Raw genomic sequence first — 25,180 nt, 5'->3', positions numbered from 1 at the left:
TGACCGAGCTCATCGATCAGCATGCACTTTGCCTCCTTAATTTGCTACTAGTTGCATTAGTTAATCTGCAGGTTGCGTATTTGGATGAGTAGCTAACTACGCTTGCCTTACTTCAGTTCGTTCACAGTCCTGCTCAGACACAACCATCTATTAATTGGACTGGAGCGAATATCTGCTAGCAGATAATTACCCCCGCAAAAAAAAACTAGCAGATAATTAAGGAGTTGAGTGAATATATGCTTAATTAAGGAGATCGAAGAGCTATCATGATGAGGGGCAAGATTGTGATTAGGAGGACTGAGAACATGAGCAGAAGGTAGGTCACCTTCTCCAAGAGGCGTAGTGGCTTGCTGAAGAAAGCACGTGAGCTGGCCATCCTCTGTAATGTCCAGGTCAGTGCCATGGTCTTCTCCTCCACTTGTCGCCTCTACGAGTATGCCAACTCCACCGCCGCCACCACCATGGGCACGGCCATGCCTTCCATCATTGAAAACTACCAATCTGCACAAGAGCAACAGCAGCTGCTGAATCGAGTGTCACAAGTCATGGTATGCATGCATTCCTTGTAACCTTTTTTTACTCTTAGTGTTCCAAAATACATGATGTTTTTTTACATGTAGACATGCAGTTTGCATGATGCAACTTTGACAGCTAATTCGTTTGTAAAGAAGTTGGTAAAATTACATAATTATAAAAGAAGTTTTCAGAAACAAATGTAATGATGTTATGCTCATATGTGTGACCCAGTAAATGTACATATTGGTAGTCAAATTAGAGAGGCTTGATTCTTACTGTATGCATATACTTTTAGCACTACACCATAAATCAAGAGTATTTGAATAGTACCACTTCTTATATTATTTTGGACAAAAGTTTCACACTCATTTGTAACAGTTTAAAAGTTTATGATAATAGAAAAAATGCATTTGTTTTTCTAGTATTGGCAAGGGGGGGTCTGGAAATTACAGAAGGAAATGCAGATGCTTCAAGAACATCATAGGTATAAGTTCTTAATTCAGTTCCTTCCATTGATACCTACCTATATAAATAAGTTTGAGTAAAGACTGGAAAATGCATTCAAGTCATCCCATCATTGTTTGACTTTCAGGAATCTAATGGGGGAGAGATTATCAAACTTAGGAGTCAAAGACTTATGTTTAATTGAAAATCAGCTGGAGAAGAGCTTACACCATATTAGAGAAAAGAAGGTAGCTGAGCTCTCTCAGTTTATTCTTATTTATGCTAATCATTGTACCCTCTTCCATAATCACGACGCTAACATTGTTTTATAGGAATGACTATGTGTCTCCTGATACCTGTTTTAGGAATAAAGTTTCACCAACCATATTCTACAACTCAACGAGAAGGTTCGCCAATATTTTTATCACATGCGTGTGCAATTTTACTTAGATGCCGTTCTCATGTAAAGTTTACATCAATATATATTAAAAAAAGTTACATTTCATACGTGATAATTCAACAAAGCAACCTTGTAGGGATACATCTTTCATCAAGAGAATATTCGACTGTCCGGGGAAATAAAGCTTATCCATGAGCAAAACTTGGAATTAAAGAACAAGTAACTAAGTAACTTGATTATGTATTCAAAATCTTTGTGGGGGTTGAGATTAATGGTGCTGCTTGATATTGGTTTCAGCTTTGTGTATTGAATGGCTCTTCTAAGGGTGCAACATATTATCCTCCAAGTCAGACTATATATATGAAAAGTATTAAGGAGCACTACTTCTGCCAATTATGTATAACATGGCAACCTCTTCTGGTACTTGAGTTCATAGTTTCATAAAGATGCAGAAGCTGGGAGCTGAACTTTTTTTTATAGTTGTATTGTCTTGATATGGTGCAAATAATAAATAAAATGAAGCTAATTAAACAGGCTTTTCATTTGCATGCGCGTGAGATATTGTGTTGGGTATTGATCCACGCCTTGATATGGAGTCTAGGCCGTGTCTTATTTCAAGTGTGGCTGGTCATCCTCTAGAATATAACGCCTGCATAGTTGTCTTGATCATCTATAGCTAGCTTGTTCAAAATGTTTTCACCATGTATGTATAGTCTTTAATTTTGGATTTATACCCATGAAGAACCTGAAGTATTTTTCAAGTGCTGAGGCAAATCTTTTGCCTCCGTTTTTCAAAATAAATAAATAAAGAGAAAAGTATACTTTTCATCCCTTAATTCTTGGCGAAGTCTAGATTTGGTCCCTCAACTTCAAAACCGGACAACTTGCGCCCTTAACTACTGAAACCGGCCAAGATTCATCCCTGGTCACGGTTTTGACCGGTTTTGGTGCTGTCCCAACCCGGTTTTGACCGTGCCGACTCAAATTCGCATACCTTTTCCAAGTCCGTTCAATGTTTTCAAATTCGGGTATTTTTTTCAAATACGTGAACTTTTTAAAAATTTGTGTACTTTTCCAAATCTGCATACTTTTTTCAAGTTCACGTACTTTTTTTAAATCCACGTACTTCTTTAATGTTCCTGTGGTTTTTTTAAATTCATGTAATTTTTAAAAATTGACATACTTATTCCTATTCACGTATACTTTTTTGGGTTTGAAAATTTTATGTGAAATTGAAAACGTATGCGGATTTGAATATCTTTTACGCGAATTAGAAAAAAATGTGTGGATTTGAAAATTTATGTCAACTTGAAACAAGTATGTGAATTTCAAACAAAGTTCATGGATTGGAAAGGAACACGGATTTGAAAAAAATACACGAACTTTAAAAAGTATGCGGATTTGAAACAAGTACGCGAATTTAAAAAACAGATGGATTTGAAAAAAAATACTTGGATTCGATAAAATTACACGGAGTTGAAAAAATACACTGATTTGAGAAAATTACGCAATTTAAAAAAATCATGGATTTGAAAAAGTACACAAATTTCAAAATAGTTCATAGATTTGAAAAAGGTATGTTTATTTTTGAAAAAATTGCACGACCTTGAAAAACTATGTGGATTTGAAAAGCGTATGTGAATTTTAAAAAGTTCACGGATATGAAAAAATTACGCGAATTTTAGTCGGCACCGGTCAAAACCGGGGTCAGTCAGCACCAAAACCGGTCAAAATCGAGACCAGGGACAAACCTTGTCCGGTTTCGTTAGTTGGGGGTGCAAGTTGTCTGGTTTCGGAGTTGAGGGACCAAATTTAGACTTCACCAAGAGTTGAGGGATGAAAAGTATACTTTTCTCATAAATAAATAACTGATCAGCTAACTGGAGACTGGAATCTCTGCTGAGCTCTTATGTTTGCTGAGTCTGCTATTCGGCAAACACAAATGAACTCCGTAAAGACCTATTTCGCAGTAGTTTGACATGGGAAAATAAAGATGCTCTAATTAATTTGTTTGACTGGAGAAGCAAGAAAGCAGCAGGGAATCGGTGCCTCCAGCTTTGTCCACTCATCCCAAAACACCTGAAGGTACATACAGCTGAGTTGATGCAAGAGCAAAAAGGAAGAATCAAACCAGATCAGATCAGAGTGGTTGCATCGTTAAGGACTATATACTAAAGATCAAGTGGTGCCATGATTCAGAGAACCAAATCTGGAAGGAAATCATCTTTACTCTAATCTAATGCATTACTGGCTCTAATCGAGATTGGAACGCCGTCACTCACGTGGACTGCACATTTTTTGCATCGTGCTCCGTGGCCACTTTACTTACTAACCTTAAAACTGTCCTTTTTTGGATGAGCCAAGTGGAAAGCTAGCTAGTACATAAGTGTGCTCATCAATCTAGCAACCTTAAACAACATGGTACTACTAGCAAACCTTTTATAACTTGGATGTTACCTTTAGCACCCAAATGCAAATGTTCCTGCCACATCCACCTCAATAAGTACGGCTACAATTATTATATGTTAAAAATCACAACCAACAAACTTTTCCAAGGTATCTGCAATACAAACTTCAAACAATATTGTAATTACCATAAGAAAGAAATTGATTGAAAAGAAACTGAAATTCAGGAATTTAGTCGCAAATAGAGGTTTCGCTAGCATGGTTGAGTTGTACCAAAGACGCAACCGGGTTTATTGGTTGTGGTAGATCTATGACTTCTTAATCTGTAAGATTTGGAATCTTACACGTTAGTGCATCGGACGGCGATATTGGCATCAAAAGTCGTACCTCGATTGTCGAAAAAAATCATGCCATTTGTCGCCTTCCATATCGACCATGTTTATATACAATTGGACAGTCGTACCATAATATAAGTACATGGTTATGAAGAAAGTGTACTACCCACATGTTACGTGGTAACATGCCGAGATACAATTTGATGGCCCCACCAAGATATGAGCACACAATTTTATTTTATTTTGCGGGCATGAGCACACAACTTGTAATAAATTAAGTGTACCACTCACAAGTTACATGGTAACGTGTCGAGATTCAATTGGATAGCTCTACCCAGATATAAGCACACAGTTCTGAAGAAATTGTACGACTCACATATACATTGCAAGATAAGAGTATCTCCAGCCGCGCCCCCAACAGGCTCTCCCTAGGCGTTTTTCCCGCGCCGGCGCCCAAAAATTGGCCCAGTCGCACTCACAGGAGCCCGTTTTTCGCCGGTTTGGGCCAAAATTGGCGCCGGCGGACCCAGACAGAACCCGGCGCGCTGGGGGGCGTCCGGGGGCGCCGGGGCGAGACGATTTGGCGCGAAAGCGGATGGGCCCGCCGAGTCAGCGACATGCCGCTTCGTCGCCCTCATCGCATCGGTTCCCGCAGGAATCAATGCGAAGGCTGCCGCGCCGTCCAGCCTCCATTGATGCCTCATGAGCGGCGCAGTGAAGTGCCGGGACGCGCGTCCAACCACGCGTCGTCCGGCATGCAGCCCGACGCCGCCCAGCTACGGCTATAAAAGGCGACCTCCCCGCCGGTGGACGCCACAGCTCTCATTTTGCCCCCTCTCCGGTGCAGAAAGCAGCACTCTCTCCCCTCTCCCCGCCGACAAGAAAGATGGCCGAGAGGTACCCAGGCGATGGCGCGGTGGCGAACGGCTTCGGCCGCCGCCACCTCCAAGAGGCGGAGGCACGACTGCTGTACAAGGCGGAGTACCCGGCGCCCCCGGGCATGCGGGTGTCGGGGACGTGGAGGCTGAGCGTCGGCGGCGTCCCGGTGGCACCGGTACCCGAAGGGGCGGCGCGGCGCGGCGAGATCGCTTGCATTCGCTCATCCCCGACGAAGGAAAAGCGGAACGAGTCGCGCTATGCCGCCGACAGTCACGCCCTCTGGACGATGTACTTTGAGCGCCGCCGCGAGGAGCAGATCGCCTCCACCCACGGCGTCATCCCGCGGGGCCGCCACAACGCCTACGGGCGGCGCGAGTGGTGGGGCATTCCGGGCCGCACCCTCGAGGCCGTCCTCGACCACATCGAGACCGGCAACGTGTCGCGCCTCGAGTACCCGCAGCGGCCATCCTTCTCTCGCCGCTGTGGTAGCTCCTGGACGCCGCGGCGGATGGAGTCAGGGTCGTCCTCGTCGTCGGGCTCCGGCTCGCCGGCCGTGCTCCGCCCCGTCAAACCCGAGCCGAAGGAGATGCCGCTCCGGCGCCCTCTTCATCAACGAGGCCGCCCGATCCCCCCGCGCGGATCCTACCGCTTGGTCCGGCCAAAGCCGGAGCCTGGGCTGCTCCCTGTGATGCCGGAGCACGTCGAGATGGCGGTCCCCGACGACGAGTTCACCCTCAAGTGGGCGAAGGAGGACTACATCCGGGAGCAGGTACACCGCCCTCGCCGGGCGTATGAGGAGCTCCAGGCCCGTCGCCGCGGTCGCGAGGAAGGCGGCGTCACCGTCCTCGACAGCGACGAGGAGCGCGAGGCCGGGCCGTCCAGCGCACCAGCGCGCCTCGGCGACCCGGGTCAAGGCTGCAACAGGGACCGCGCTGGCCCAAGCCAGCCGCGCGACGACGGCGGCGGCGGCGGTGGCGACTACACCCGCTTCTACAGGCTCCTCGGCATGTAGACGGCGGCGACGACGACGGCGGTGGCGGCTAGGCGTAGTTTAGGCGTTGTTAAGGCGTAGTTTGCATGTGCTTTGTGTTTTTTGTATAAATTTCAGTGAAGTTTCGCCGAGTTCGTGTAAAAAACGCTGAGTTTTCATATATTTTGTACGGACGTCGCTGAACCCGGAGCGGCTTATGGGCCGACGACTGGGAGCTAGGTCGCCCCTAAGGGCCAATCTAGCACCGGCTCGCCCCCAGGCGACTCTTTTTCGTCGTACTGGGAGGCCGAACGGCTGGGGATGCTCTAAGAACACATCGTTTTACGCCTAAATACTACTTTGGTTTGAAAAGTGTAAGACGTATGAGCACACGGTTTTGAAGAAACCAGAAACCACTTGCCTCCTAAACACTAAATGGAGCAGGTTCTACCACTCCAACTTTGAATGGGTACCACGCGACTGCTAGACTATTTCAATGGTTCGAACAAAAAGAGGCTGGCTTGGTTGCTGACGCCATATTGTACGGCACAATTTATGGCTACATGTCAGAAGCCAATAGGCTATCCTCGTACCCAAAGTTTATACTATGAACAGTCGAACGATATATATATTATGGACGTCCTTGTGGCAGCCACCGAGGAAAATAATATGTAGTGGGCCATTCATTAACTTAATTTATACAATTAAAATGGTATTTAGTGAGTTGTTTAAGCCTAGGTTAGTGTTGTCATCACATGGGGCCTCTAGATCCCTTTTGGTTTGCAGACCATTAGAAGCAAGCCCAACAATACAAAGATAGCTAGCTGGATCAGGCAGCAGCTGGGGGGGAAGCTTCAACTAGCTAGATTAGACTTGTGGATTGTCACCCAGATAGTAGAGAAGAAACTATTAGCAGACTCTAGTTTAGCTCCATTTCGACCGGTTCTTAATTACTTTCGTCAATTGGCCGGCCAGCCGGCAGAAGAGAGATCTAGAGAAGAAGAAGAAGAAGAAGAAGAAGAAGAAGAAGAAGAAGAAGAAGAGAAGATGGGGAGGGGAAAGATTGCGATTGAGAGGATCGACAACACAATGAACCGGCAGGTGACCTTCTCCAAGCGCCGCGGAGGGCTGATGAAGAAGGCCCGGGAGCTTGCCATCCTCTGTGACGCCGATCTCGCGCTCATCGTCTTCTCCAGCACGGGTCGCCTCTATGACTTCGCGAGCTCCAGGTATGTTCGTTAGACAATTTGTTCCTGCTACCTCCCAATACTCTATCAGTTACTTAATTTCATCCTCTTATAATTTGGATGTGTTTTATTTTTTGTCTTCGTCAGCGGAATGGAGGCAATACTAGAGCGGTACCAGGAGGCGAAAGAGGAACACCGCGGGGTGTTGAACCCAACATCTGAGGCAAAGGTATGTAACTATGTATGCATAGTAGCTTTTCCATGCCGCACATGTATTTACCAAAGAAAGGAAAGTGGTGAAACAAATAGCAATCAAGCTTGGATGATGATCTAGCAATATATGGTCTCTTATTATCCGTGTTTGAGTGGAATTTTGTCTTTTATTTCGTAATGTCTCAAACTATGCAATAAAAATGATTGCATGCACCAAGAGAGGCGTGATTCTGGACCATGGTTCAGCCGAACCTATGGTCGACGCCGTACGATTCAACATCCTGCTACATGTGGATCCGCGTCATGCATTGTTTAACATGCAAACAGCTCCCATCATGCATTTTTTAATCAATCATGCACGGATCCTTATGAAAAGTGTCCAGAGATCAATGGTGTCGAGCGTAGGTTCGGTTGAACCATGGTTCCGTATAACATTTTCGATGCACCAATCGGTGCAGAACCCGGAGGTATTCCTCCTTTTCAGAAAAATAGCAATCAAGCTAGCAAAAGATGTATATATAGTCATTTCCGTGCACTAATTAACTGAAGTGGCAAATCATTAATTCAGTTGAACAGTTAACACCTACCTGTTAGTAGTTGTCGTAGCATTAGTGACTCCTAACGAATCTGAATCTCTAATCAAAGATTGTAACACAAACAAATTAGGGGATCACCATCTTTATTGATTAATCTAGTAGGTTAGGGTCTTGGTCAGGTGAATGATGCACATTTTTCCTGATGTTTCCTTGGTCGCGTGAATGATTGAATGATGCCAAATGGTAAGTGTGTCACATCTTTGCAGCTTCAACCTATGTAGGCCTTCATGGCCATCATTGGAATGCTCGGGCCCAGAAATTTATAATGGCTAGAGGATGGGCCGAATATGATATACAACTAATGATATTGGCATATGATAGAGTAGCTAATGAAAACGCAGAATCACTAAATGCTCCTTTGTGGCTATCATATGCCAATATCATTAGTTTTATGTGAGGGTGGTGGTGTATTTAGTAAACCGTGGCTATCACATGACTATCTAGATATCCACTCAATTTCTCTTCTAAATATCCCCTCATGGCTATCACATGACTCATCCGTGGCCTGATGGCTTGTAACTTCATGCGTGTTTTCTTCTCTCAAGTGTGACCCAAGCTACCCCCTCCGTCTAGGTGCATTAGGCATCTTAGAAGGTGCACCGCAACCTATGCGCAAAGAGATACGGTTAGGAGAAAAATTGAATCGCAAAGAAAGCCAATCACATCATTCCTTTCTCAACTAAAAATATGCTATTAATTAGGAGACTTCTTCAAATCCAAATAGCGTGCCATAGAAATTGCATGCATTGGCCCTCCAATTAATAGATGGGGTCTAATTAATATGCATGCAACTAGTACTACCGTTTTGTGCTTTTGGGATTATTTGTTTTTCGTTATATGTCTAATGCACCGAGATGGAGGGAGTACCTAAGATTGGGATATCTGATGCATGAAACTACAAATTGTTCCTACATACATATATATATATATATATATATATATATATATATATATATATATATATATATATATATATATATATATATATATATATAGAGAGAGAGAGAGAGAGAGAGAGAGAGAGAAATATGGTAGAAAAATACCGACCACTGGAAAACCTCTAAACATACTATTTTTAGCTAGATTGTCCAATTCTGTCGGTAGGCTTTGCCACATTTTGTTCCATTCTTCATTTCACGAAATATATGTATTACTCTTCCCCATGTAGATTTTTTTGGCTAATCTCAGTTTTTGCTAAATCCTCTGCATCCTAAGATGCATATGGACAACCTTATTACATCGCCTCATTACAAAGATATCAAACTTTTATCTTGTTGCCAAAAGTAGGAAGATAAAAAAACATGTCCCAACAAAAACGAATTTGCCAAACAAGATTACTATAAACATCCATAAGCCTGCTGCTGGGACACTGCGCCAAACATGACATAAACTCCCTAGTGGTTCACTCTAGCTTATTTGGGAAAGATCCATCGACTTTCTATGTTGCACCTTCTGCAATAACACATATGGCCACGACCAGAGAGTATCACCTGCATACAAGAATGAACTTCCTTTTTGTTACACATGGCATCATTCTGCATGATCAGATAGACCAAAACATCGTTGTTGGCCTGACCAAAATGAGGCATCCTAATATGTATAATCTCCTGTTGGGATCTAGGTCTAAGAACTAGAGGGAGAACAATGCTACTCCAATATTTAGGAATGGAAGTTTTAGGACAAGACAATGATGAGTAGAGAACTAAAAGTACTTAGGGATTCTCCAATGCCGACCCCTAAAACGGAACCTGTATTCATCCGCGGACCGGTCCGGACTAGTCTGCAGACACTGGTTTGGGAGCCGGCCATCCAACCATGTCCCCTAACTGTCCGCCCCTGTTTTTTCTAAGACCGCAACAATCAAAATAATTATAGAAAATAGCACCTTTCATCCATAAATAACATGCAAATATGTCTAGTACAACAATAGTTCAAATCTAAATATTACATTTCAGACCAAATGTTGAACAAGTTCTTCAAATTCATCGATTCCAAATCCAACGATACTAGAGTCAGAACCGGCGCATGTTATCCCACACGTACTGCCCTTGAGCTTCATCCAATAATGTATGTGCGTGAATGGCCTGCCCTCGGTCATGTAGTACATCACGACATCGCGTGCAAGCAATACAACGTGTAGAGAAACATTGAGTGTATGAATGAAGTAACTAATATATAGAGAAACATGAAGCAAAACTTATGATTTCCATGGTTGATGAGCCCGATGGCCACATTGTCCCCACGCATGCAACTGCACCACAAAACTTCATGACGGAGTTGCAGATGGTGTACCATTAATGTGATATTGACCTCACGTTGCGTTCATGGATGATGTGCATCTCATAATGAGCAAAGTTCTTTCTTGCATGAGACAAAGTGTGCACTAACTGCCAAAAGATCGAGCCCCTTAAGTTCCTGCCAACAAAGTCCGCAGATATGGCCAACCACGCATCGCGCAACAACTCATCCTCGATCACTGAGTATCCTGCCGTCATGTTTATACTCTTGAAAACTACAAGAAGTTCAACAAAAAAGAATAACAACTTTTGACCGAACACCTGCCGCGCATGGTGTCCACCATGGAAGTAGTCGACAGGGGGGAGGAGGTTACCTGGCCGCGGAGGGATCTTGGGTTGATGGCAACGTACTCCAATGAGAGAAAGCACCTTGGTGGGGGCTACGGGCGTCCTACGATTCCTGGACGGCGTCTAGAGAGGTACAAAGGCGGCTACAGACGAAGGATGCAGATGGAAAGCAAGGGGGAGTAGAAGCGGCGCGGAAGAAAAGTGGACTGGGGGTGTCAGAGTCCTACTTGTCAGCGCTCCAGACTCCAGCCAATCCCCGCCCCCCCGGTTTGCTTCTGGTTTGCAGGAAACGTTTGGACCGGTCCATAGACCGATTGGGTACCATATTGGATGGCAAAATGGGTCCGGACAATTCGATCCGCAAGCATGCGGGTGGTTTGAGGGTCAACGTTGGAGATTCCCTTAGAAAGAAACTAAACAAGAGTATTGAGAAGCGAAAATAATAACTTTCAAGTAAGTAGGAGGTAGGGTAAAGGGAATGCAAAAACTCATGAAACGGGATGTTTTTCCTGTGTTTTGGATGGCTGGCAAGATCTTATGTCCACATTGATGGAGGCTTTAAACCAATGGTTCTAGGATCACAAAGGATCTTGATTGCATTGCCCACAAAGCGCAATAAACCTATTTCATCATGGCTTGCACTAAGAAGCCCCGCTAAGGGAAGATCTTCACCAAGTGGACAATCTTAGAGCCCATACAAACTCTTGAGTCTTTCATGTATATAGAACTTGATAGAATCTTAAGTGAACCCTAACTTTATAGGATGCACCCACAATCCAAGAGTAACAAGCAAAGCAAAGTCACTTGATGAAAACTCCTTGCATGATCTTTAATCAAAGCCTATCTCAATAATACAAAGGATCACCTCTCTCACAAGGATAGGATTGCGGTTAAAGAGAAAAACTTAAGTAGGGATTCAAGAATGGAGTTCTTGGCCTTCAAAGAATCAATAAGTGAACATGCAATCACCCCACACTTCTTCTCTTCTCTTCTTGCCTTGGACCTCTCTTCCTCTATGGTGGGGATGGATGAAGTGGAGTCGAGTGGAGTGGGGCCGGTGGAGTGGCTTGCAAAGGGAGGAACGAGTGAGTGGAATGAATAAGGGTAGAATGGAATAGTTGCGACCACGAATGGGTGTTAGAGGATTTTTTTAGAGAGGATCCAAAATCGTATTGTTAATCCAAGTCTACAAAATGTCGGCCAATGATAACCCTACTAAAATCCACATGTGGCAGCTCCAATAACCACAGAAGCATTGTCATTTGTATGGGAAACGATCCTAAATATTCAGGGGTTAGAACCAAAAGCTTCATATCCTTGAGGTACCCATCCTCCCAAAACCAAATTGATTGACCACTTCCACATTAAGCGATCAAAATTGAAAAAAAATATTCTTAACCTTTAGGAGGTCCTTTCAAAAGTGGGAGCCTATTGGTTTGACTATAACCACTAAGAGTGATTTTGCCCCCAAATACTTAGTACTATGTAAGAGAAACTACCACACTTTACCGTTGCTTATACTTAAACAATCATTTACTAAGATGACACATAGTGTTGACTTCTAGATCATGAATCACAGGGCTACACCCATCGTTAGGGATACATAAAATATATCACCATGCTAAATGGTACAAACCCTTATGTTGATTCGACCAACAAATGAATTGAGACCGATAGTACCCTAGCCTCTCTCGAACCCTTCGGGGATCTCCGAAAAAAAGAAATCATAAGGATGGGGAGGTTACTCGTCACAAAATTAATCAAGACTAGGCAACCCCAAGAGGAAAGATTCTTGGACTACCCAACACTAAGATACTCCTAAAGGCGTCTTCAATGACCTTATAGTCTTACTACAATGCTTGCGGTAATTTGTTAGAGTACCAAGGCATTTTAAGGGGAAAGAACTCATCGACCCTGAAACCAAAAGGTTGCTATTAATCAAGTCTACGCTCCTTGGATTTTCCATTATAACACACCCTTCTGTTGTGGAAGTTAATCTTCAACCCAAAGATCAAAGAGCTTCCCATTATACAAGAGAGAGAGGGGGGGGGGTGGGATATGCAAATTAGGGTTAGTGTTGGTGGTTTTTTATGTGCTACAAGAAAATGGGCTTTGAGTGTTTTTCCGTTGGGTCAATTTTACCACTGAAGGGACCTAGTGTAAAGAGAAAAACAGATCAGTGCCACTATCAAACTTGGATATTTGAGTCCTCCCACTCAAAATTCACTATTTAGGTCTTGGCCACTAATGCTTGTGAAAAAATTAGTTGCATACCCATGCGCGTCATCTACGTGAGTTGTCGTCATGTTGCCATCTTGTTTAACCATTTCCTCCTCTGTGGTCCCACCACCTGTCGTGTGAACTGCACCGAGAACTAGACGTGTTTGAATGCAGACTCCTATGTGGGGCCCATGGTTGATGGGATGGGACAGTAGCGCTCGATAGTGGCACGTCATTGAACATTCTCCTATTCACACGCCACGACGTCTTGCATCGAATTTCGACGACTGAATGTTGATTCTGCCACGACGCCCCTCGATTTGTCGTCCACCTATAACTACTACCCTTCCCTAGTGTTCGCCACAGTACTCACCTTCCCCACAAAACTGCTTGACCTAGGCCTCGCATTGTCCGCCATGGTGCCGCTCATCCCTAGCCGGAGGAGGGCGCCTCGCCGCCCGACATCGAGGAGGATGCCTTGCCAACCCTCGCCACCCGCACAATGGTCTTAGCTGAGGAGCCCTCCTTCCACACAGGACCACACATGCTCGAGCTCCGGCAGCCCATACTAGATCGGAGTAGTTTATTAAACAAGCTTGGATTCCTTTCGCAACTATCTATATTGTATCACTTGCTCAATTGGTGCTTGTCCATGATTTGGAGGAGGGGAATGACGTGAGAGAGAAGAAGGGGGTCTGCAGGTCACCGGTACGTGAATGCCACTATATGACAAGATGCTACATGGGGTGAGTTCGGTGAGGTGGTGCCACTGAGAGGGTGTTTGTTTCCAGGGACTTATTGGTTTAGGGACTTAAAAAAGTCCTTATAAGTCTCATCTAAACCAAACAGGAGGGACTTATAGGGACTTAAAGTGGGCATTTGGGACTTATGAAATAAGACTCTCAAGGAGGGACTTATAGGGACTTATAGTTGTAATATGGTCTTGTAGTCCATGTTAAGTCCCGGGATCCAAACAGGTAGGGACTTATTAGGGACTTGAGACTTATAAGTTGAGACTAAAAAAAGTCTTAGGACTTATGAACCAAACATGGCCTGAACTCAATGATATGTATGGCGGAGGACTCACCTATCTGATAAATTGCTTTTCTGTAAAAAATCTAAAACTCCTTCGTATATCTTGGCACTCGGTTATTTTCCACATATATCTTTTTGTAGTATTGTTTACTTCATATATGTTGATGTCTAAAAGTTTCACAAAATTTAGGATAATTTTACTATATATTATACTCCATCCATTTTTATATACAAGACCACAAACTCAGATTGCAGGTACCAATGTAAAATTTAATGTGTGCTTTGCAAGTTGGTTTTTTTTCGTTTACTGGGATCATTAATACACTGCATGCATGCAAAGAAACTGAGTGGAGAAAGTAGCTGACTGTCAATATGAATGTATGCATGCAAGTATTAAACATGTTGTTAGTACGATAAAATATCATTAATTGTGTCTCGACTACTGTTTGTGGCCTTGTATAGATGCAAAATGTATATTCCATAGTGACCTTGTATAAATAAATGAAGGGAGTGCATTAAATGAATTTTTTTGCACTTACTGAAAGTGATCCCATTTTGAATTATATGTGCATCAAATAAGCTCCAAAATGTAGTAAAAATATAGTTAAGGAAATACATGCAATTTGCAGTCATGTGGTGGAAATGGATGAAATATTCAACTTTATGTTATGGTAAATCTAGCCGAAATTTTGCATCATTTCAGAGAATTGCTAGATATCTTAATGAACTTAAAAAATATGAAAACTTGGTATGATACCCTGGTATAGTCGCATGACCTTGTAATAAAATTTTGAGAAGAATACACAAAATAAAGAATAAAATAGTAGGTTTTTTCACAAAATGAACTATCTCCGAAGAAGTTCCGTAACATTCGTCCAAAATCTCCCACTTTTTACCACCCAAACCAATTTCAGTGACCATTTGAGCTCTTTATTACTTGAATTTTTTTTCTACAACTTGCTTTAACATCCATAATGACAAATGTAAATTAGAATCAAAATTTGTTACATAATAATATTTTTAGCATTATCTTTCAAGGTTAATATGAAAGAATATCTAGATGTTGTCCAAAATTACTAAAAATTGGCAAGGAATCTTAATATTAGTATGATATATTATGATAAAATTCTGAGAGAATACACATAAGATAAATAAGGATTCTTCACCATGTGAACTATCTCACATAACATCCAATGCAAATTCCAGACAGCCCTTTTGAAGTGACCATTGGGATCATTTTCACTTCAAAATTTGTGTACACTTTGCTTTAATATTTGTAATAACGAATGTGAATGAAAATCAACATTTATTATGGAATTATCTACATTTAGCCTTTTCTACACAAAATTTAGAAGAAACCTAAAAAATAAAAATAAAAGTTGTCAAAAGATAGTCAAACTTGGCAGAGTGTCCTAATATTGGTACATGGGGTTTTCATTAAATCTCACATGATTTATGGAAGTTGGAAAAGCCACTTGCTTAGAAATGACAGTTTTGGCCTACTTATGTCACTGTTTTGCAAAACTGCCAGAAAAACAAGTTTCTTCAAAGCAGCTTAAAATATTTTAATAATTCCAAAAACACATACTAGAAGACCCGGGAAAGTATCGACTTAGTTGGCCCAGTAGTTTTAAAATGTGAGCGGATTTTGTTAATCTGGGCCAAAATTTGACAATAAAAAATATTACATATTTAATTTATCGAAGTCACAATACAAATATCTTCTTACAAACTAATACATCACATTTTTATATTACAGGTCACATAACTACAAAAACATCAGACTACATAAACATATAAATACATTTTCCAAACTTGAAACCTACCTGACCCAGCTGGTGCATCTCTTCTCCTCCTCCATTCGAAGCAGGACCTTTATTGAAGTTGACAATGCGCATCTATATCTCATATGCCGCATACACGTCCTTGGCAGCATACTCCACCTGCTTGTCGGGCAGTGACATATCCACCAATTGCTGGTGCTCCTTCTCCCCGAAGCCTTTCTTCGTGTTGGCGTAGTACTTGTCCATGATGGCGGCGGTGCCGTATGGCACCCTCCGCTCCGTTTGGATGTCGACAAAGTTTTGGACCCACAGGCAGCTGCAGTCAAGCATTTCCTTTTCTCCCTCAATGCTGGAGCCAACGAAAACATACTTCTCATTGTGCAAGAAGTGGTAGAGCGAGCCTATCGCTTGGACTGATAGCCCTATAGACTTGGTACACCAGACAATGTTCACGGATGCATAACTGAATGACAGAGGCCTTCTGCGTGGAACGAGACCATGTGTACTCCACGTCAATGCCAACGATCTTCTCCGATCGTTGTCGAGCCACCGCTCGAGCTTGTCCATGCAGTTCTCCCCAATGCGTGCATGACAACGTTATGCCCTGGGAAATAGAGCTTGCGCTGGTCGGATGCCATGGCTGAAACGGTTTCCGTACTTTCTATGTAGGTTGAGAGAGGGAGAAGAGACTATAAAAACTGAAGTTCGAGGTTGCCAAAGGCCACGAGAGTGCAGGTAACTTCCCATCGGATTAGCCGCTGATACTAGACAGTGTAAATGGCCTACGAAAACAAACAACCCCCAAGCAGTTTCTCTCCCGCACTCGGCTCTGATCAATCATCATGCAAATAGAGGGACAAAACTATGAGACGGGAAGAAATGGGGCTCTATGCCCCGGAATATATGTGTACCTGCCATGCTGCAGGTGGGCCCCCACATAGGCAAGATTGGTCAAACGGTCCCCTCTTCATTGCACTTGACGTGGCGAAGTTGTGGGTCCCACAAAAAAAGTTGTGGGTCCCACATCGGCAGGACCTGTCAAACGAGTCCCCTCCTCAGTATTAGTGGGCCTAAATTAGAGTGAAAAAAATGGAAATTATGGTCTCAACTGTGGACCCTCACATCGGCCGAAATGGTCAACCGATTCTCCTCCTCAATATTAGTGGGCCCACACCAGAGTGGCGAAATGAAAATTCTGGTCTCAATGGTTGGCCCCACACCGGACAGAGCGGTCAATAGAATCTCCTCGTCGTTGCGGTTGACGTGACCAAGTGGTGGGTCCTAAATGAAGGGAACGGCCCAAACAATACGCCGTTGTAACGATAACTCACTAAGGCGGCGCACAAGGGTATGTAACTAATTTCTTCACAATCCCTAGTGGCACAAATCAAAATATGGAAGTTTGAGTAGCAGGAGTTGAATATACAACTTGAGCAGTGCCACAGGCCGAGTTTTCTGTAGTGTGAACTATCGGCGGTGAGTTTTATACCACATATGGGCCCTTGTTTTAAGTTTGTCACTCGTCTCAGTCGTCACCTATAACAATTTATCATTGAGGGGGTCATTAGTGGTGAGTTTTGAGTTGAATTTTCTATATGTTCCCTTACGGGCTCGTCCATCAGCTACAAAAAATCATCAACGGGCCCATCAGTGGTGACCTTTTCAGGTGAATTTTCTTCTCTTATGGGCCACAAGGTGTCCATCAATGGAGTTGGTTCAACAAAGGGTCAGCCAGATGGTACCCCACGCATTGCTCCGGGAATCAGTTGCAATATATTTCAGTGAGATTTAATTGTGTGGAATATAGATATTTAGATTAATAATGTGTGAACCCAATTTAAAAATACATATGACTTACTATATTTGATTCTATATAGTTGTAAAATATTTGTTGACTATAAGTAGAATAATAAAATGAAAAATATTTTACCATGCATGGTTGCATGTGGTGGTGGGTGTTTTCTCATGCATGCTTGTATGTTGAGATAAATAAGTAATGGGATCACTCTTAGGTATATACGATGTGCACTAGTAGACCACACAAGGAAGCACACTTATGGATCTCCTTATTAATCTAGTGTGCTTATAGTTAGTATATATCTTATTTCATTTCTATTTGTTGGGCAGCTATGGCAGAGGGAGGTTACAACCTTGAGGCAGCAAGTGCAGAACTTACAACATAATAATAGGTAATATTAATGTTCTTTAGTTTGTATAACACATGCATTGAAATAAAATGCCAATTAGTATAGCTATCAATAAATTGTTGTTTGAGTGGTTTCATATGCAAATTAATTTAACGAAAATATTGCCATGCATGTTAAGATCTCTCACTTGAACACTATGCCGGTGAAAACCCATGTATTTAGTTGTAATGAATGGAGAAGCTAGCTAGCCTAGGTAGCTACTAGCTAGTTATACTGTTAAACCATGTGCCCTGATATGATGTTAGGCAACTGTTGGGAGAGGAGCTATCAGGTACCACTGTTCGAGATATCCAGTTTCTGGTGAACCAAGTTGAGATGAGTTTGCATTCCGTAAGAAAGAGGAAGGTACCTTTTCTTTGCCCTTCCCTTCCCTTTTTCATTTTTCATTTTTTTTGTTTCATACATATTACTTTATTTACAATTGATTTCTTTAGGAGCAAATTATGGCTGCGGAGATCCACGAACTCAACCAAAAGGTTCGCTACATCTTCTTCATGTTCTTGCTTATGCTGCTGTTGGTGTTAAAATAGCTCAGTTAGCGTCAATTACTGTATATGTGTTTGTTATTAACAGCTGAGGTATGATGAGATGGAATTTGCTTTTCTAGGGATTTCTTATTCAGAAGGAAAATATAGAGCTTGGCAAGAAGTTGAGCATTGCTCATGAGCACAACATAGAGCTGCAGAAGAAGGTAAGAAATGCTAGTAGCTTATATATCCTAGCTTGTCATCTGAAAGTCCATGAAAATAATCATCGATGAACCACATGCTATAACATATGCATTACCAAGTCATTGAAAGACATGACCGCATATATATGATTTGAAAAAGAAGAGACAAAGGATCAGTATAAAACCCACACACATTTTCTCGGGTGGATTTTATTCAAGGGTCACATCCTATACAGTGTATTAGCGTGTCTAATACAGATTCAAGTAAAAATATAAATCTTTCACAAAAAAGTCATAATGTGTTGGAACTGGCTGCAACCACATAATATTTTAAAAAGTGTTGGAACTGGTTGCGAGAGCCCTGGCTATTATAACATTGATCATATTAGCTTCAGTTATTTTATTGCAACCATCGAATGAAGCTGATACTTGACAAACTATTAATGTGTGTTAATTAGCTTTCTAGGGCCATGGAATCGAGTGAGCAGCAAGCCAGCGGAAGCAGCTCAAAAGCTGCTGCTGGGTTATTGTTGTCGACTAGAGTACGTGAACCAAATATCGACCTTGAGTTGCGCCAGCACGAGCATGAGGATGAATAACATCTACTATCTCGTCCACTGCGTGCAGTAAGTACTATAATTCATGTGTCAGTTAAATTATTGAGAAGATCCATGTGGTCAATTGCATGCCAAACAAGTCACAGTTAATTATATTTCTAAATTCATGTTTATTGTTTTGCACCAGACAACGTCAACAGTATTTTCAGTCCATGTGTGGACGATCGAAGCTCTTTCGTGTGCAATTTGAAGCAGAGACCTTCTTAGAACCTTTTTTTGGTGTTGTCACAGACATTGTTATATAGCAGCAGCAGATATAGTTTGTATGTGAGTCTAATTACTTGATATTAACAAGGATGCAAGAGAAGATCAAGTATATTATGAGCGAACATGTAAACTTAATTATGTTTTTGGTTACTTGTATATGTTGATCACAATTCAGAACCTAATTAATGAGCTTTTGTTTTTTGTTTTGCGTGGAACCTAATTAATGAGTTGAATATGGAGCGACTAAGTTTGTGTTGTGAGTCAGATTATCGTCCGTTTACAGAAATTTGCACTACTTTGGAGGTCACGGTGTATTATGTGTTTAGGAATGGATGAGATTATCCCCATTTCCATGCGCTCCAGATTATTAGCCACCGGCGCTATAGCCAACCCTACCCTATCATCTTCCCATAAGCCCTTCTTTTACTCTGATGGTATTGCAGATCACAACCGATGCAAAGAAAATGAATACATTTTCATATTGTAATAAAAAGGCAAGTGTAATAAATAGAAAATTCGATCATGTCACAAGACTTATTATTTCCATTTCTACTCTATGAGATCTTACTGAGTCTGTTCATGGTTGTGGCATGATCATAGAAAATATTCTCCTCAAGTAAACAAGACTATCCTTCCTAGGTATGGGACTTACATGTTGACATGGTAAAAGAACCACCTCAACGTGTGGGCATGCATAGAAAATGACTCATACATTTCCGTTATATTATGATTACTTACATCCAATAACTATTTTGTAACTATACAATAAATCATATGTATTGTATTTTAGTTTTAGTTCCCATATTCATGTTCCACACAAATCAATTTCAAAAATACTATATTGCAACCAATACGTACCCATAACACCCAGCACCCCCCCCCCCCCCCCCCCCCCGCGTAAAAACAATACGTACCCATAACAATGCACAGGGTATGATCCAGTTTGAGAAGTGATTGCGCCAATATACAATTGATCGATGCCCTAGATGGAATTAGTTGGCTTCTTAATGCTAAAAGATATTCAGTGAAGGCTTTTTTAGCGTGCTCTTAACTGGAATAGACTAATTGGTTTAACATATTTTATTTTTTGTAAAATCAAGATACCTTCTAAATGCCAAAGTTTTTATTTGATTGGTTCTGAAAGATAGTATTTTAACCAAGGGTGTGGTTAGAAAAAGAGAATGTGAGGTGATGATCTTTGTCTCTTTTGTGGGCTATGTGGAAGCATATACCACCATTTTCTTTAATTTCCCGATAGAATATATCTAGAATGTGGCTTGACGGGTGGCTACTTTTAGCACACCCCCCGCCCTGGTTGTATCGTTTGCCACGACCCACGAGAGGCATTCTGTTTGAATTTCCTAAACGAACTTCTGTGTGGTTTCTTCAATAGAAATCAGGGTACATCCCCTTGTTAGAAAACATCACTACTCCATGAATTATATCTTAATTATCTCATATATCTTCCAATGTAGTGCTTCACCATCTACCCCTAGCCCTGCCTTTTTTTTGCTCGGCCTTCCACCATCACCATGGCTAGGTGCCGCGCGACAATCTTTCCACCCTTGGTCATCATGGCGGGGCCACCATGCCAGCCATCGCAGCCATGAGCTGCTAGTCATCCGGGGATGTAATGAAGGGCTCAAGAGATCTAGCCAAATGTAGGATTTACGATGTCACACTTAGCCATACGATCTCCCATAACATGTCTAAAGTAGTTCGATAAATTATAGCCATGTGTTGGCATGCTTAAGAAAATCTTGCCACACTCACTTCGCTAAAAAAAACAGTGTTCTTTCCTTTATGTCTTTGTGTTAGAGCCACATTAGATTCTCTTGCACGAGCTTTTGATAGGGCCCATCTCGAAAGTCCTATTCTAGCAGTTGCGTCCCCGCTTGATGCGTGCGTTGACTTTATGTGAGAGCGCAAACTCAGGACCTTCTCTCCAGCGCCTTAAGCACTAGCTAGCTAACCGACGCTCATGGGTGGCTAGCGGGGGCTGTAGCCCAAATAAGGAGCGAACAGCTCGGTCGCTGGGTTGCACTAGCGAGCTAAAAAGACCATCCAGAAAAAAACAGTAGTTGTTGATTCCGAAAAATCCGACTTCTGGTTTTTTATCGATAACAAAATGTATATATTTAAAAAGTATTCACACATATTTTTAAAGTTCATGAATTAGATTTTTTTTTCATGAATTTCAATACTGCTTGTGAATTTAAAAAAATCATGAATTAAAAAATGTTCATGAATTTGAAAATAGTATGCGAATTTGAAACTTTTGATAAATTTTAAAAGCATAACGAGTTTGAAAATATATCGTGAATTTGAAAAAGTTGAACAATTTGAAAGTCATTCATGAATTTCAAAAATTGTTCATTAATTGTAAAATAAAAAGAAAAATAGAAAACAAACAAAATGAAAAAATGAAAAGGCGAACAAAACCGGTAGAAAACCCATAAAGGTGTAAAAAGAAATAAAGAAAAAAACGAACCCAAAATATCTAGAATCTTTTCAAAACCGGAACTAGCAGAAGGGTTAGAATGGTTGGCTCAATGGCGGAACGCGCCGGAGCGATGGGTACAAAGATTGAAGTAATCAATGGCTTGATGCTAAGGATAGTCATAGTGGAGAGTAACTTAATGTAGTATCATGTATATGACACTAGTCTATAACTCTATATTACTGCCTTTATAGTGCAAAAATATCGTAGAAGTGTTATTATAGATGGTTGCATTCATCAGGTTGTAGATCATTTTGCCTTGGACTATGTTATGTTACCATAAATATCTCTCTCCTCATTAACTATTTGCCACATAAGCAAACATGTCTTGATGTGCATCATGTTACTAGCTCAGTTACTCCCACTAACCTAAGCGTCGAATAGAAAATGCCAGCTACCACGTTATCCGTGCCTCAACTTTGGACGAGCGCGCGAGCTGTCATGTCGTTGGGCCTAGCCCATGTGTTGAGTGCTTCATCGGGCTCTCATGAGGCGGCATATAGAAGCGCCCAAAATAAACTTGGGAGCCCCTACGTGACGCTCTCCGTGTCAAACTAATCATGTTCCGCACATGCACCCTCCAACTAGGTTGGCTCATCTCGCATATAGTGACCCGGTTCTTGTAGCGAGCTGGCAACTGTAGCGGCTCTGGTTATGGTTGTGGCCTTTTTTTTTGCTTTCATTTGGTATTTGAAGTAAACAAAAAATATATATATATGGAAAGTTTGATTTGTTGAAAACACAAACATTTTTTAAAACAATGAACATTATCGAAAACACAGACATTTTTTTAAATGCACTTTTTTGGAAACACGAATACTTTTTTGAATTTGTGAACATACTTTTAAAGCATGGATATTTTTTTAAAAATGTAAACATTTTCCAAAATTTCAATTTAATAAAACCATAGGCTTAAAAAGTGAACGTTTTCAATATTTTGACCAACTTATTCACACAAACTTCTTTTCAAATTTACGTTTTTTTATAAACAGGTACATTTTATTAAAAAGTGACAGTTTTCCAAATTGGCGAATAGTTTTTCAAAATTCAATTTTTTGATTTAAAAAAAAGTCTAAATGAAAAGAAAAACCCGAAATAAGCCTGTAAAGAAGAAAAAGAAAAACAATATAAACGGCCCGGCCAGCCGTTCGCGAGGAGCGTTGAAGCCTTACACGAGCTTCCGATAAGAGTCCGTCTCCAAAGTCCGACCCGGCCCACTAGCTGCATCCACCGCTCCAAACCCTGGCTGATCCCCTTTCTCTTCTCTGGCTCCGGCCAACGCCGCCACCAGCCCCGGCGTCCCCTCCACCATCTGTTTGCGCCAACGCACATTCCTCACCTCTCTCTCCCACATGGAGCCGATCAAACCCACGCCCACCCTAACAAGCAAGATCTGCATCCAACACGAACCCGCCGACGGCGGAGATGCCGCGAGCGAACCATCGGCGGCCTCCCTTTCCACCTCACGGAGAGGATCCTCCGCTGCATCAGCCCGCTCGAGTCAGTGCGCCTCGCCACCGTCTGCAGGTCCTGGGCGGCGACCATCTCCGAGCGGCTAGCGACACCAACCCCGCACCTGTTCGCGCTGGAGGTCCTCGACGACAAGCACCCCCGCGGGGCGATCTTCCCCGTGCCGGTCGGTGACAACGAGGAGGACTCACAGGCGCCGGCGATCCCGGCCCGGCTGCCGGCCATGGGCAGGCACGCGGAATGTTTCGAGCTGTGTGGCGCCTCTTCCAGCGGCAACCTCTCCTTCGTGAACGGCAGCCTTGTCCTCCTCGTAAACCCCGTCACCGGCGCGTCCCGGAGCGTTGAGATTTCGGCGAGCATCTGTCAGACTGGACCTAACGTGAGTGAAATGTTGCAGGAGGTCGATTGATTTTTTGTTCTGCTACACTTGCATCCTGTCGATCTGACTGAGAACTGTGTCCACTAGCTTTGCACCGGCACCGAGGCATTCTTCATTACAGAGTTCCATAGGGGCGTCTCTCTCTGGTGGTGGTGCGCAGAGGAGTGGAGCGAGCGGAAGCTGCTTCTGCCTGAAGGGTTCAAAATCTACCATGCCATTGCTCTGTCGGCCTACAGCAACGGTGCCCTGTATGCGCTGGAGTTCTCCGGTTTGGTGTACGCCATGGATACCCGCTTGCCGCTGCCTTGGGGCCTGACGAGGCTCAGTGCGCCGAGCATTCTCGAGCAGTACTCCCCGACGGGGCGCCATTCTCGAGCAGTACTCCCCGAGCAACTGCATCTACTTTGTGGGTGATCTCGACGAGTCCTCATTCAGCACTTGGGGCGTCTACTCAATGGAGGAGCGGAAGGTGCTGTTTCAGCGCCCCGTCGGTGGTTCGCCGGGGAAGTACAAAGCTGCCCGGTGGTTCTTCCCTGGTGTTGTGATGCCACTTGCGCGACAATGTACAAACTTGGGACATAGGACAAAAATCAATGGCCTTTAGGTACAATCTGGTTCATCATGTTATGAGAATGCAGTAGCAGTTTTTTAAATGTTACCACGGACTGCTCCTTTTATGCTGGTAGAAGGAGAGGAGGATGGCGAGCAACTGTGAGAAATGGAGACGGCAAGGTATTGCTATGATGTGGTAGTAAGGCCTCCAAGGGCTACTATGCAGCCGATGTGATGGTCTCTATGGCATACCTGAAGGATGCGGTTCAGTTTGGCATGGCTCAAATTATTCTAGGATCTGATTCTCAGAAACTGTACAAAGCGCTGTTTGTGAAATTTCAGACAATCTGATGAAGTTTATGGATTGTATTGTACTTGTAATACAGTTCTGCATGAACTCACTAGGTTTGACGCTCCTTTGGGTTTCTCAGATGTATTAGTGGGGATTTCTCTTAGTTTGTGTGTGCCATGGTGAGCGAAGTTTATGTTGCATCGTCGATGAGTTAGAATACCTCTGAATGCAGTAGAATTTATTGTGTCAGTGGTGTCCTTCAATTTTGTTATGCATTGAACTTGTAGATGGAACTATTTTGCTTAATAAAGGGCGCCATCCAATGTTTTTCTTTCGAAAGTATATGCCTAGGCGTACCATAGATTTATAGAAGGCACAACGCAAAGCAAGCTACAATGCAAAAACGCCTATCCTAGAAAGATACACAAAGCCGCGTCTCGACCAACGCCGAGAACCTCCGAGACCACCAACTGCCGCCGTATATCTGGGGCAGCAACGAGCATGAGAAGGACTCACTGGTTCACAGGCCATCATCGATCCCTGCTACATAGACATGAAGGATTCTTGCAATAAGGACAAGCGTACCTGACACTCGGCCTGGATAGAGAAACTTGACAAAGCTCACGTCGTGTACGCGGCCAAGAAGGCGTACACGAGCTACGAGACGTACAGCCGGATCGTTGACATGAGAAAGTGCCTCCTTCCCCAAAACTGCT

The 25,180-nt window shown here is 42.7% G+C and overlaps 2 protein-coding genes and 1 pseudogene across 2 annotated transcripts; all 3 read left to right on the top strand.

The window, feature by feature from the left end:
• Positions 1-266: 266 nt before the first annotated feature.
• Positions 267-1,198, top strand: LOC123150803 (MADS-box transcription factor ANR1-like; annotated as a pseudogene).
• A 5,799-nt stretch (positions 1,199-6,997) lies between these two features.
• On the top strand, positions 6,998-19,046 carry LOC123152159 (MADS-box transcription factor 25-like). Its single transcript, XM_044571781.1, has 7 exons — positions 6,998-7,179; positions 7,285-7,366; positions 17,698-17,759; positions 18,023-18,122; positions 18,212-18,253; positions 18,385-18,468; positions 18,906-19,046. The coding sequence occupies exons 1-7, from the start codon at positions 6,998-7,000 to the stop codon at positions 19,044-19,046; spliced, it is 693 nt and encodes a 230-aa protein (XP_044427716.1).
• A 3,296-nt stretch (positions 19,047-22,342) lies between these two features.
• On the top strand, positions 22,343-24,658 carry LOC123153043 (uncharacterized). Its single transcript, XM_044572362.1, has 3 exons — positions 22,343-22,359; positions 22,993-23,620; positions 23,708-24,658. Exons 1-3 carry the CDS (start codon positions 22,343-22,345, stop codon positions 24,032-24,034), a joined length of 972 nt encoding a protein of 323 aa, XP_044428297.1. The 3' UTR covers positions 24,035-24,658.
• The last annotated feature ends 522 nt before the right edge of the window (positions 24,659-25,180 follow it).

The sequence above is a fragment of the Triticum aestivum genome, chromosome 7A (genome assembly GCF_018294505.1).
Source record: "Triticum aestivum cultivar Chinese Spring chromosome 7A, IWGSC CS RefSeq v2.1, whole genome shotgun sequence".
Lineage (NCBI taxonomy): Eukaryota > Viridiplantae > Streptophyta > Magnoliopsida > Poales > Poaceae > Triticum > Triticum aestivum.
Note: the sequence above shows the minus strand (reverse complement) of the source record. Positions and strands in the feature narration are given on the sequence as shown.